The sequence below is a fragment of the Zingiber officinale genome, chromosome 6B, assembly GCF_018446385.1.
Source record: "Zingiber officinale cultivar Zhangliang chromosome 6B, Zo_v1.1, whole genome shotgun sequence".
Lineage (NCBI taxonomy): Eukaryota > Viridiplantae > Streptophyta > Magnoliopsida > Zingiberales > Zingiberaceae > Zingiber > Zingiber officinale.
The window spans coordinates 103972667-103986441 of record NC_055996.1 but is presented as its reverse complement, the minus strand read 5'-3'; the positions used below and the strand labels follow the sequence as shown (position 1 = coordinate 103986441).

The following is a 13775-nucleotide window of genomic DNA, read 5'->3' as shown; positions in this document are numbered from 1 at the left end:
CAAGCATGGGTATGTGATGTTACGTAATTTTACATACTCATAGCCACTATTTATCTTATTGTTCACATTACTCGATTCGATCACTGACTTGAACGTTAGAGTGCTTGTTGGGGACCCCTTCCCTGACCCGATTGCTAACGCTCCTTTTGACACGTAGAATCGCTCGGAGTCATCATTCCAACGAAGAGTCTTCATTCCGTCAACATTTAAGTCACATTTCTAATTAGCCATCTTCTTCATTTTTGGACAGTGGACCAGATCAATAATGAAACTATTGTATAAATTGAAATTTTAAAATAGGAAGGTTCGAAAAGAATAATTATGTAATTATTTTATAGTGTTTTATGATTATAAGTTTTTATATTTTTTATGTTATTAATTATATTATATTATTATCTATAGCGAAATAAGATGCGAGCTCCGCTCCGTAAATGTTATAAAAATATTAAAACGACCGGTATAACCATTATAATTGAAGCAGACCCTGAAGAAAAATAGAATAATTTAATGTATATAACAGTATGATGTAGTAATTTTAATTAAAAGTTGTTGATCGTCCTCTTATTATTTTTTGATAATAGTTATACATTTATACACCTTCAAATTTGACTTCTAAAACCAAATTAAATAAAAATTACAATGTTGTTCGAGTAGTTTAAGCATTGCTGGCGTAACTTAGCTGTATAAGGACGGGGGAGTGTCTTTACAATATATCATTGTTATATATCGGTGATATTAATGATTCTCAAATCAAAATTGTGGATAAAATGGCTTCCCACTCATGTCTTGATCGCAATTGAAAGTTCATGTCTATTAAAAAAAAAAACATATATATATTCTATTAGTTCGTCTTCCATATGTGAAGATAAATCTTGTATTTATAATATTAGATTGCATAATATTATTTATGGAATTTATCATATCAGAATCATAAATGAATTATGTTATCATAATCAATGTTATTTTTCATAAAAATTTCTCCACCCTCAAAGTGCCCTTCAGGTTTCAGCCAAGGACATTTGACCAAGAGGCCAAGAGCAATGCCATACATTTTGTTTTTTTTCAAAAATCATCTTTTTATGCAAAAAAAAAACAAAGTCAACTTCTAACCTTACTCAGAGTCAACTCTAAAATTTTGTGAGAAGTTAGGGAGAACCATTAAGTATTACTTTAATAAATAAATAAATGAGTAAAAATAAAGTATATTTATCTGAATATTTGTCTTTGCTCATTATTATATTTCATCATCCATGCTAGTCCCGTTCGAACCGAACCGAGCGAAATGTGGGTCCGGATTCTATCACCCAATCAAAAGCCTAGTACGCGAGGGTGTATCAGGGTTTAATTTGTATTCGCAGTCGCCTACTGGAGAAATCCACGCGAAGGAGAAGTCGCCGTCGAGCTCTGGGAAATGGAGGGAGGCGGCGCCGGACGTTTTGTTGGTTGATGCGAGCGATGTCAAATCCGATCGCCATTTCATGCTTCCGATCGACGGATCGCGGCTTCTCTCGCACTCCATTTCTTCCCTCGTTCTTCAAATCGGAGCTTGAGCTGCGCGTGGATTGGATTTGGGAGGTGGTTCGTCGTCCCGTCGTTTGATTTTGTTCTGGATTTGGAGCGGTAAGCTCGAGATCGGCTACAGTTTATCAACCAAAGCCCTATAACCAAAACTTGGTTCGGAGGGATGAACTGTCTTCCGCAGAAATTTTTGATCTGATAAGCGGAAAGATCAGTTATTTGATGAATTTGAGGCGTTCTCGGTCGGTGAGGCTGCTTTCCCCCAATTCGCCGATGAGTCCACCGCCGGCCATCAGCACAGTCTACTGCTGCGTCGCCAAAGGCAGAAAGGTGATCTATTTCTACAACAACGCCGGCCAGGAGCTTGAGACCCTCGCCGCCGAGTGCCTTCAGAACGCCCCCGTCTTCCATTACTGGTACTTCCACACCGCCGGAATGAGGACCTTCGGCTTCTTAATAGCCGACGGCTACACTTACTTTGCGATCGTCGATCCCAGCGCGGGGAGTTCGTGGGTCCTCACATTCCTGGAGAACATCAGGGCCGCCTTCAGGAAGTCCCCCAGGAACGAGTTGATCTCGGTCATCGAACACTTGGTGTCGACGCTCAAATACACGCCTCGTTCCTCCTTTTTGATCCGCGATGACAACGGCGAGGGGAGCCATGCTTCACCTTCAAGAAGAAGTGAGGAAGACGAAGATGACATGGTGATGATCAACATGCCAATGCAGCAAGAACTGGAGGTTGCACCCTTGCAGAGTTTGAGCTCAAATAGGCCGCCGCGGTCGCAGCCAGTCGTCGGATACAAACTGTGGTGGCGCCATGTAAAGCTCATCGTCTCCGCGGATATCATCCTTTGCCTGGTCTTGTTTTCGATTTGGCTAGCGGCCTGCAACGGTTTTCATTGTGTTTCCAAGTGATGAGCAAACATATCGAATATGTGACTGAAGAAGATCCAGGTATACACATACATACATCTTGTGAATTATTGATGTTTATCAACTGATTTTTTGCATCCTTTGTTTGTGTCTCTTAATTTGTATTCTTCAGTTTAATTCAAGTTGTTTGGTTGATTCTGCTTGTTTTACTTAGTACATTGAAGATAAGAAGTTGGAGTAACAATTTGGTTCTTGATGTCAACTTTTAATGAGCAAACTGTGAGACATCTGCGAATATATGTTTTTGATTTAGTAGAATTCTCAATACAAGCAAACATCCAAAGATAATGACATTTTCGATGAAGATTTATTGAAAGAATACTAACTATAAGTAGCAGCGAAAAAGGTATGCGAAAATGGGAATAATAACAAATATTTACCAAAACAACCTATGCATTCACAAAAGCTAATTTTAACATATGTCCAGTATAAATCTAAACCTAAACCTAAAAAAAATGACTAATAAATGAAGCAACATGTACAATTTTTATTTTAAAGTAGCAGATCATGGCTATAACCTGAGTTCATGACCCTAGTCATCTTGTCTTGGCTTTCTGCTCAAATCAGAATATTGCCCTCCCATCAACTGCAAAATCTCTTCCCACAAAATTGGAGAGTGAGCGGAAGACTTGATCAAACCCGAGCTGCAAGCAGCGACGACCCAGTAGTCGGACTTGATTTCTTGCAGCAACTGATCGATATGCCAACTGGCATAGCCAACGAAAAATCTGATATCATTTGGATTCACAACTCCTTTTTTGACCAATGCTGCAACTTCCACTACGTTGTTCATGTCTCCGAAGCAAATGCCTGATATCATCTCGTTGAATCTTGGGACCAGAGAGCTGTCTTGGGAATTCATCAAGAACAAGTCACCCACGAGTGGCCCTCCATAATCAACAGTACAGTTGGCAAACGTAGATGCAACCTCAGTGTTCGAGGGATTCATGTCCTTGATCTTAATATGGAGATGGTGGTTTAGGATGATTCCAATGGGGCCGTCTCTTGGATTTTTAGTTCCTAATCTGAGGAGGAGGATGACAGTTCTCCCAAAGTTGGGTTCTCGGTCGAGCTTTTCTGTAGCAACTAACACGCATCCAACCTCTGGCATCGGAATGGGGTGTGCCCACTTTACACTCAATTTTGTTGGGGAATCGTTAGAGGATGTATGATTGTGCAACTGCTCCTGAATCAACAATGAGCACATGCATCAGAGTTCTACTAAAAGAAACATGTGATCTTCAATAGGCTATGTGCCAATCACTTCTTTGGAATTTACAAAAATAGCATAAAAGATAATTCTTGTGATTAAGCCTAAATCCAAAGCAAAGATTATCCCAATGATTACTTGCTTTGGCGTTTCAAACATGCACTCAGCGATTAGACAAAAAACTGCAGTGATCGAACTAAAAAAAGGAACTGAATTGCTCTCTGAATCAGTTTCATTGAAAGTTTAGATAAGAAAAAGAAAAAAAAAAGAGGTAAGGGGTTCAAGAACCAGAAAAACTATACTATACTGGCCCTGATATTTAACTCCTGATCTGGTAATGAAATTGATTATATAATCTTCCATAGGTTCAATGGTGCATAGAATCTATGCCACAAAACCAGAATCGTAGCAGCATTCAGGAGCAGTGTTTCATGCATTTGGTAGATTATAGACAAGAAAGTGGCTTTAACTAGCATAATGACCACAAGTGGAACAGCAAATGAACAATTGAAATTAACCAACTCAGACAAATACAAGACTCTACCGCAAGACTCTTATGTGACAATAAACAACTCTGGGAAATACTGTATATAAATACCTCATCAGTTTCATCAAATTGTGGTTGTCCTAACTATTTGGATCAACTACATGAATATTATCTCTATATATAACTCTATATCCTTCACATCTAGAAACTTTCACTTTGATAGAACGAACTCTTCTAACTATTGAATTTATTGATCGCCTTTGGCCATATCCATATCATCTCACTTAATTTCTCTTATTTTATTATCAACGGGAGACATTCCTGATTGTTCTCAGATATTGAATCAACTTTATGTACCTATCTCTTTCTAATAGCTTTACACTCTGACCCATAAAACTTATGAGCATGGACTTTGAATTATCTTAAGTATCAAAGAATAAGCCCACAAATAACACACACCATAAGTTTAAATTAAAAATAAAAAAGTAAAGATTTGTCACCACACATTGCAAAATTTGTGTATCAATGATGCTAAAACATGACATGTGAAGTGCTTCATGGCTTGCATTGGCCATGCAAGCCCAAAACAGAGACTAGTTTAGTACCAGGCAAAACAACCATTAATGGATGATGTACTACTTGCATTTGTTTTCAACTTACCTTCTCTCTAGCAACAAGATTTGCCCTGAAATCTCGCCAACCCCACAATTCATGATGGGACTTGCTTGTGAGCTCATTGGGCTTTGGTTCCTTAAAGTGTGGAAAGTTTTCATCAAGATCATCCTCTTCTTCAGGGATTGAAGGGTTGCCTTTTCCTGCTGATTGGGACTTCATCATGGGATCGTTGGACTCTTGTTTCCCATGGTGTGCAAAGTTTTCATCAAGACCATCATCTTCTTCAGGGATTGAAGAATCATCTTTCCCTGCTAGAACATTTGATGAGATAAGAAAGTATCTCAAATTTGTCATTACAATATCAAACGGTTGACTAGTATGTAGTACCATGAAAGTTTAAATCAAGAAATAACTCTTTACTAATGCTTCAACTGAAAACATGGATGTGGGGAAAAAAATGCACAGTCAAGGCACGACCTATTATCATTTTTTTGCTTGTAAATTAGATCACTTAGTAGCTTATACAATATTATGCTTCACTTTACAACACAAAACAAAATATAAGTGTAACCTTATTAAACTATTGCACATAAAAAAATAGGTCCGCTCAAAAATTTATACTTAGTCTGAACAAAGATGGAAGAACCAACTGCTGAGACCTTCAACCAAGAATTAAGTTTAGTACCTCTCAAGGTATGGATTTGATTGAGTTCAACAGAAACATATTATTGCCATTTTTAAATAATCATGGCACTGCTGATGAGGCTTAAGTATGAAACAACCACTATGGCTTTCCACTACCTCAATAGCTGGTATAATTTATTGTAGTATTAGCTTAAAATTAATGTTCCTCCTGTTGTCACTAGTTTATATTTGCTTCTTCAAAATCATGGCACTGTTGAAACGGCTTAAAACACCTTGACATAATCTAAACAGATAATATTGCTTCATTATTGAATGAACCATTTTCAGCCTAAATTACAAAAAGATAACACCAATCTTCTATATAAATTTAGAGTCTCCTTCAGCACTCTGAACAGAAGATAAACTAACTTGATATCATGATATCCAACTGCTAAATGTATTGAAGTGTACTTTTGGGTTGCTCTTTAATATCATTTATATGAAGGGGATAAAATTCCCATCTGTATAGTCATATTTCATATTGATATACCCAAGTACAGATATGAAGAACATATAGCAAGTTCAGAAATGTATTCAGAATGGGTACAATAACGTTTATCCATCCACACAAACAAAATCCGCAAAACACATTTTTGTTGAGAAGAATAAGCATCTGGTATACTCAGAATCAAGAAAGGGAAAATGATGTTTTCTTTCAAATGTATACAATGATACCAAGTCAGCAAGCTCAAAATTTTCGCTATTAGGATTATCTTGATGTTCTGGCTGATCCAGTGCACCCTTCTCCACATACTAATGCCACAATATAACGCAGAAAATCGAGAAAAAATAAAATAAAATAAATCTCATATATCAATAACATTTTTGAAGTGATATAGTATGGAATGGTAAATCTATAAAATTTCTTCTCTTTGATCAGAATCCGATATCGTGCTAGAACCCTAAATATATTACCAAAAAAAAAAAAACAAGGGAACAAGGGAGAAGGTGAGGCCTTTACCTGAAGAAGAGGAATTTCCATGGTTGTTCTTCTTCTCACTGCCGGATCTCACCACCGCAGACCGGAACCTGGAACTCGGACTCCACCTCCGCCCCCTTGCCGATACACGGACCTTGATCCTTGAGAACGCTTCTCCGCCGACGATCGCCCAGCCAGCTACAGAAGAGTAGAGCGGGGCTGATCCCATCGTCACATTATTCCTCGCCGCTCGGAGTTGGGGAACCGCTCCTCCGCTGCTGAGATTGAGAGCACAGGCGTCCATGGGCGATCCCCGAGTGCCCTCCCTTCCAACGATTCGCTCGCGGTCGAATTGGAGATGATGTGCTAATGAGTACAGTCACCGGCCCGTGACGCTAAGAATGTTAGGACATGTTAGGATTTGTGACTCTCTTTAGTTTCACCTCTGACGTTGGGTGCGAGTGCGACCCGAGTGCCTTTGTCTCATGGGAGGTGAGAACACTGGCGGAGCAGTTGGAATCTTTTGGTCCGCAAATTGCAGATCAGGAGATGGTCCATTGTACGAGAGCCCTTAATTTAAATGAACCCTATCTTTACATAGATAGGGTCCATCCAAATCAACGGTGTAAACAAGTGGACCATCCTCTGATCCGCAATTTGCGGACCAGAGGATCCGTGCTCCGGGCGGAGGCCGGTAAGCCTATTGGCTGTCACCATTAGACGGTCAGATCCCATAGGAGAAATGATCTAACGGTGTAGCAAAGTTTTATAGGAAAGGCCTTAATCCGACTTGCTCATCACCATTCGACGCTCAGATTCAATATGACAAATTGATAACCATAATCATCAATATTCTACGATCAGAGTTGATGTAGAAAAAATGATCTAACGGCTCAGGAAAGTATTACGGCCTCACAGAACCTAGTCCACTTTAATATTCACAAAAACTTAATCGGTCAGATTCGATATGGAGAATTAATCCAACGGTGAAGAAAAGCATGGCTTAATCTGCTTTAACATTCACGAAGTTTTCAGGTGTCGTTGATTTTTTTTTAGGCATTTTACTGAACAGAAGTTTAGATAAATTTTTAAACTCGTAAATACTTGATAAATTTTATTTCATTAGCACAATGATATCCACCGACCAATAAATTTTTAAAATTCACCTTAGAAAAAATATCATACTTTTAAATTTATGAATAATATAAATTCACAAAATGAACACTGATGGCCGATGGAAGCTAATAAATCTAAAGCAATCTGTATCATTTTAAATTAAAATTAATATATTTATCTAAATTTTTTTAATAACCAAAATTTAAGGGGGCGGATCCTCTAGTCCTAAAAAGGGAATCAATTCAGGGTCCAGTCTTTACATTGGTAGGGAATAATAGCCCCCATTTATTAACAGGTGGAGATTATTATCTCTGACCAATCTCTTTATCCTGGTTTAGGAATAGATCAGGATAAAGAGACCAAGAGACCAGAGGATCCGGTCCCAAAATTTAATACTTTAAATTGAGAAGATTAAATTTGTAATCATGAAAAAAGTTCAAGCTTATTATAAAATACAATAATATTTACAAACTAACATTATCAATAGATTCTACGACTCCCTAATTCAAAAAAATATTTTTTAAAAAATTTTGAATGATGTATATCCCTGGTTTAGAATTTAAGTTTGTTTAGAATTTAAATTTTTTTTAATGTATCCATACCTTGTATCTATCTGAATTCCATAGTAATACGGTAGATGATATGAAGCCTCTAAGTCAAGTCAAAATAAAGAAGGTTGATTGATATGACAGTCAAAATTAAGGAGAAGTCAATCCTCGATGCTAGCGTAGTTGATCATCATGACCGAGAGTTCGTCCGACCGGACTGATGGGTCGATCGGACGCTGATATATTGAATACCAATAAATAATTAAACATGAGTTAGCACTTGCTCAAGCCAAGACTTCTTTGACATTCGAAGATAGCAAGATTAACTTGCTCGATCGAGCAGTCTAGCCAATTGGAATTACGGTCCAATTGGATAAACTGGACGCCCGATCCAATTAAACTCTTTGGCTAAACAGATAACTCAAGTGAAGGACAAGTCCTCGATAATACTTTATAAATTCGATTAGTCGCCCTTGCAAGCGATGGGCGATCAGGTCATAAGAGGACCTTGGTCGGCTTGTCATGTAAGTATATTATGGGCCCCTCAATCTAACAGTCTTATATTCCTTTTTAGCATTTTGTGCTATGGAGGATAGAGAATACTCTACATGCATGTTGTACACTAGAAGCTTCCACCCTGTTAATCATCGAGATTGTGAGTCCATTTTAAAAAAGGTGTCAAAGCATCTTTATATATGGTTTGTGCTTTTTTGGAAATACTTTAGAGATTCATTCATAAACATTAACACTATAAAAAAAGGTCTCCATCTAAATGGCAGGTACGTGATACTACACAATTACACACGCTCATAGTCACTGTTCATTCATACTATTGTTTACTCGACTCAATTGGATCACTGACTTGAGCATTGGATCATTAACTTGAGCAACAGAATGTCTATGCCGAAGACCTCTTTCCTGGTCGAAGTGCTAATGCTCTTTTTGACACGCGAAAGCACTTTGGAAGCATTTTTTAGACAACATAGAGTCTTCATTCAATCAATATCAGAGCCACATTTTCTAGTCTATCATTTTCTCCGCTTTAGAACACGATCATATAAATTAAGATAGTAAACTTTTAACGGCAATTTACCAAAAGGTATTTTAGGTTTTTCAAATTTACCAAAAGATGCATGAAACTTTGTTATTTACAAAACGGTGCACCTTTTACCGTGCTTTTCTTTTTATTTTCTCTGTCATTTCTCTCTTTCTTCTCTTTCCTTTTATGCATGGAACATCTCTTCTCTTTCTTCTCTTCTTTTTTCTTTCCTCTTTTTTGCACGCCGATTCTTATGAAAATATTTTAACATATATGAGAAGCCAAAATAAGAAATGAATAGCATCGTTTAACTCCTTACAATTCTAGAAATCCACAGGAATTAAAATGAATGTAATCGGAGCTTTCTAGCCTTATGAATAGTGACTAACACATAAGGGAGGTATTTACCTCGGCTATGTCGAGACTTGAACCCCAGATCTCATGGTGGCAACTCATGTGTTATCATGCATGGTGGCAAAAAGATAAATACGCTCGCCCCCAGCGCCCCCGCCAACCCGTCCTAACGCCAACATGGAGGAGGTAAATCACGGACGACTACTAGCTTTAGAATAGTGATTAGCACATAAGGGAGACATTTTCCTCGGTCGTGCGTTATCATGCATAGTGACATGGTGGCAAAAAAAAAAAAGGCGAGTACACTCGCTCCAGCGTCCCCGTCAACCTGTCCCAGGGCCAACACGGAGGAGGTGCGTGCGTTATCATGCATGGTGGCAAAAGGCGAATACGCTCGTCCCCATCGCCCCTTCTAGACCTGACCACGGTTCGAAACCGACTGTTCGGAACCGCCAGTTCGACGGTTCCAGGCAGGCCGACCCTTAACCTTAACCGCCCAAGACGGTTACGGTTCACGGTTCAGAACCGCCGGTCATGGTTCGGAATCGCCAGTTCACGGTTCATCACGGTTTGTCACGGTTCAAGATTATTATGTTAAAAAAATTAAAAATTAAAAATTAAAAATTATTGGAAAATTGACTTGCACTTATTTAAGTTGCCTACGTATCCCTTTGGGAGAATCAAAGCCCACGTAGTTCTTTTACATTTTTATCGTTTTACATTTTCTTTTACATTTTTATCCTTTTACATTTTCACTCACTACTATTTCTTGTTCTTGTCGTATTTGTTCATTCAGTATCAAAATCTTCAACTTCGTCATCTGAAAGTTGCATTCCTTGGATTCTTTTCTCCGCTCTGGTCCAATCGTCCAGTAATGCTTGGGCTTCCAATGAGTCGGGAGACAAAGTTGATCGTCGTTCATCTAATATGTTGCCGCCGGCACTGAACGTCTGCTCCACAGCAACAGTTGACACTGGACAAGCTAAAATTTCTTTTGCGATCACGGAGAGAACGGGAAAGCTTTAAGCCTTCTGTGACCACCACTTTAAGATATCGAAGTTTTCACTATCTGCTTCATTAAAATCAAAAGAAGTCGTAAAATAATTCTCAAGTTCCTATGTGGAACTTGAGGATCCTCGTGGACGTTTTGTCCGTTCTTTTAATAAGAGTTATGCTTTTGTAAATTTTAAATTACTACTAGTAGTTTGTTGTATTTTAGAAATATTAATTTGTGTTCCATATTTTGCATAATATTAATTATAAATATCATATAAATAAATTCTAACATTATATATAATATTAACTGGATAAGGGGAAAAAGAATCTTTAATTGGAATTAAAGTGTCATAATATAAAATTAATATTTCTTGTAGAACTTCTAATTTAAATCTAGGATCTGAAGCAAATGCAATTAAATAAATTTCATGAATTAAATAAAAATAATTTTCCCATTTAGTTTTCATAGCTAAGATGCAGAAAGATAAAGATTCATTATTAATATGTTCATTTAAAACTAATACTATATTAGAAAAACTTCTAAAACTAATTGAGCAGTGGGATAATAAACACCGGAAAGTTGTTCGGTTGTATCATCAAATACTTTTAAAATTTCACAAATACTACTACAAATATTCCATTGTTGTGAAAATAAATATATATTAGTATTAGTATTTTGTGTAAAAAATGAACATAATAATTCTTTATATTGAAATGAATCTTGTAATAATTGGTATGTTGAATTTCAACGTGTTGGTACATCACATGGAAAATTTTTAGGTTTCATCCCATTAATTTTACAAAACCTACCTCATTGTTTCATTATAGATGGATGAGACCATAAATAAGAAATTACAATTATAATTGGTTTAATATAACTTTCTAAAAATTTTAAACCATCTTGAACACATAAATTTAAAACATGGCATACATAACGAATATGAAAAAATAAATCTCCAATAATAGGTTGACAAACAAATTTTAGATCATCTATACAAGCGGTATTGGAACTAGCATTATCTAATGATATTGAAAATATTTTATGAGTTAAACCATATTCTTCTAAAATTAAACATAATAATTGTGTGATATTATGAGCATTATGTGATTCATCAAAAACTCTATAAGCTAATAATCTTTTTTGGAGGTTTCAAGAGTTATCGATCCAATGACAAGTCACACCCATATACGAATGTGTTTGCCAATGATCACTCCAAATATCGGAACATAAAGAAACTTTATTATCTAATTTACTAAATTCATCAATTAAATTCTTTTTTCCTTGTTTTACTAATTTTTAAATTGTACGAGTAAGTGTAGTTCTAGGAACACGTTTAGCACATAGATTAAGAGATTCTTTACAAAAATCTTCAAATGTGCATTTAGATCCAAAACTAAAAGAAAGATGTTCTACGGAAACAAATTTAGCTAATGATTCTCTTAATTTATTATCCGAATATAAAAATAAACCGGAATCGATACTACCGCTAGTTGAATAAAATATTGATAATTGTGTTTGAGAACGGCCGAGTCTATATTCCGTCGGGTGCTTCGTTTCTACATGTCGTTTCAACGACCCATAGCCGCTGCCGGCTTGGAATTTGTAGGAAGCATTGCAGTGCTTACATTTTGCACTCATTTCTCCCGACGGAAGAGTAACCTTCTCAAAATATTTAGTGAAAATAGAAGACTTTAGAGGAGGAAGTTCCCAAACCTTAGAAGTAATTGCATCGGTACTTCCTTGTGTTTCGGGTGTCGGATTCAGAAGATGCTCGATCTCATCATCGGTGGATTGAATGTTGGGGGCCTCCTCCCGTGGATTCATTATTTGCTTTCCCTTCCGAGCTCGAGATGATGCACCTCCGCGGTCTTCTTCCATTGTAATTGAAAATTGGAAACGAAAGCGTGTAGAGTCTAGAGATTAGAGAATATGAAAATGAGATTAAGAGTAGAGAAGATGTGTGTGAAAAATGATGAAATGAGCTCTCTATTTATAGAGTTTTGATAGTAACGAATACTAAACCATAGCCATTGATCAAAAATCGGTCAAATGATCCTAACCGTTGAAAAAAAATATTCAAAAAAAATCCTCCCAACGGCTACGAACCGTCGGTTAACCGGCGGTTCCAACGGCTATAAACCGCTGGTTAACCGGCGGTTCAAGCCGCTTAAGGAAAAAAAATTATCGGCTGAACCGGCAGTTCAACCCGACGGCTAACCGGCGGTTCGCCGATTTTACAACGAATGAATCGGAACCGGCCCGGCAACTTGCCGGGCCGGTTCCGGTTCCGGTTCGACCCGGCGAACCAGATCAACGGGCAACCGACCCGTTGACCCGGTTACGGGCCCGGGCCGGGTCCGGGCTAGACCCGGCTCGGGGTCGAGTCTACCCCCGCCAACCCGTCCCAGGGTCAATACGGAGGAGGTAAATCACGAGCGGCTACTTGCTTTTGAAATAGTGACTAGTACATAAGGGAGACATTTACCTCGACTTTGCCAAGATTTGAACCACAGACCTCATGGTGGCAACACCTCATGCGCTAGTCACTAGATTGTCCCGAGGGGACGTGTGCGCTATCATGCATAGCAGCAAAAGGGGAATACGCTCGCCCTCAGCACCCTCGCCAACCCGTCTGAAGGCAAACACGAAGGAGATAAATCACGAGCGACTACTAACCTTTGGAATAATGACTAGCATATAAGGGAGGCATTTACCTCGGCTTTGCTGAAATTCGAACACAGATCTCATGGTTGCAATACCTCATTTGCTAGCCACTAGATCATCCCGAGGGGACGCGTGCGTTATCATGTATAGTGACAAAAGATGAATACGCTCGTCCTCAATGCCCCCGTCAACCCGTCCCACAGGCAACACCTCATGCATGCGTGTGTTATAATGCATGGTGACAAAAGACGAATACACTTGCCCCTAGCGCCTCTGCCAACTCACCCCAGGGCCAATATAAAGGAGGTAAATTACGGACGGCTACTAACTTTTGGAATAGTGACTAGCGTATAAAGGATTAAAGGAACAATGTGACATGCGTTATTATGCATGATCAACAGAGGAAAGAGGAAAGAGGAAAGAGGAAAGAAAAAAAATAGAAAAAAAAAAAGAAATAATAGAAAAATTTTAAAAAAATAGTCAAATTTAATAAGATAAATAGAAAAAGTATAGTAAAAAAGTACGTTTTTTATAAATAATTAGTATTTTTTTTTATAAAATTTAAAATCTAAATACGCTTTTTTGATAAATTGGCGAACTTTTAAACGAATACAATACAAAATTTAGAAATGCACGTGCCTAAATTCATATAATTATTTCGTAATAAAAGAAAACGGAGTATAAGTAA

At 37.7% G+C, this 13775-nt stretch overlaps 2 protein-coding genes across 3 annotated transcripts; one reads left to right on the top strand and one right to left on the bottom strand.

Moving 5' to 3' along the window:
- Positions 1–1325: 1325 nt before the first annotated feature.
- On the top strand, positions 1326–2656 carry LOC121988614 (phytolongin Phyl1.1-like). The gene has a single exon (XM_042542138.1). It carries the CDS (start codon positions 1741–1743, stop codon positions 2434–2436), a length of 696 nt encoding a protein of 231 aa, XP_042398072.1. The 5' UTR covers positions 1326–1740; the 3' UTR covers positions 2437–2656.
- Positions 2657–2829: 173 nt separating this feature from the next.
- On the bottom strand, positions 2830–6764 carry LOC121988613. 2 transcript variants are annotated; one of them, XM_042542136.1, is made up of 3 exons: positions 6412–6764; positions 4812–5077; positions 2830–3640 (listed from the first exon to the last, which is right to left on the bottom strand). In XM_042542136.1, exons 1-3 carry the CDS (start codon positions 6671–6673, stop codon positions 2987–2989), a joined length of 1182 nt encoding a protein of 393 aa, XP_042398070.1. In that variant the 5' UTR covers positions 6674–6764; the 3' UTR covers positions 2830–2986. The 2 variants fall into 2 exon arrangements, with proteins under 2 accessions (XP_042398070.1, XP_042398071.1); XM_042542137.1 differs by having other exon boundaries at positions 4812–5074; positions 6412–6759.
- Between the last annotated feature and the right edge of the window lie 7011 nt (positions 6765–13775).

Coding starts and splice junctions, on each gene's coding strand:
- LOC121988614 (XM_042542138.1), top strand. CDS start 1,741: ATGAATTTGAGGCGTTCTCGGTCGGTGAGGCTGCTTTCCCCCAATTCG.
- LOC121988613 (XM_042542136.1), bottom strand. CDS start 6,673: ATGGACGCCTGTGCTCTCAATCTCAGCAGCGGAGGAGCGGTTCCCCAA. Junction 5,078..6,411: donor TGGAAATTCCTCTTCTTCAG/GTAAAGGCCTCA, acceptor CAAATGTTCTAG/CAGGGAAAGATGATTCTTCA. Junction 3,641..4,811: donor ATCTTGTTGCTAGAGAGAAG/GTAAGTTGAAAA, acceptor TTGTTGATTCAG/GAGCAGTTGCACAATCATAC.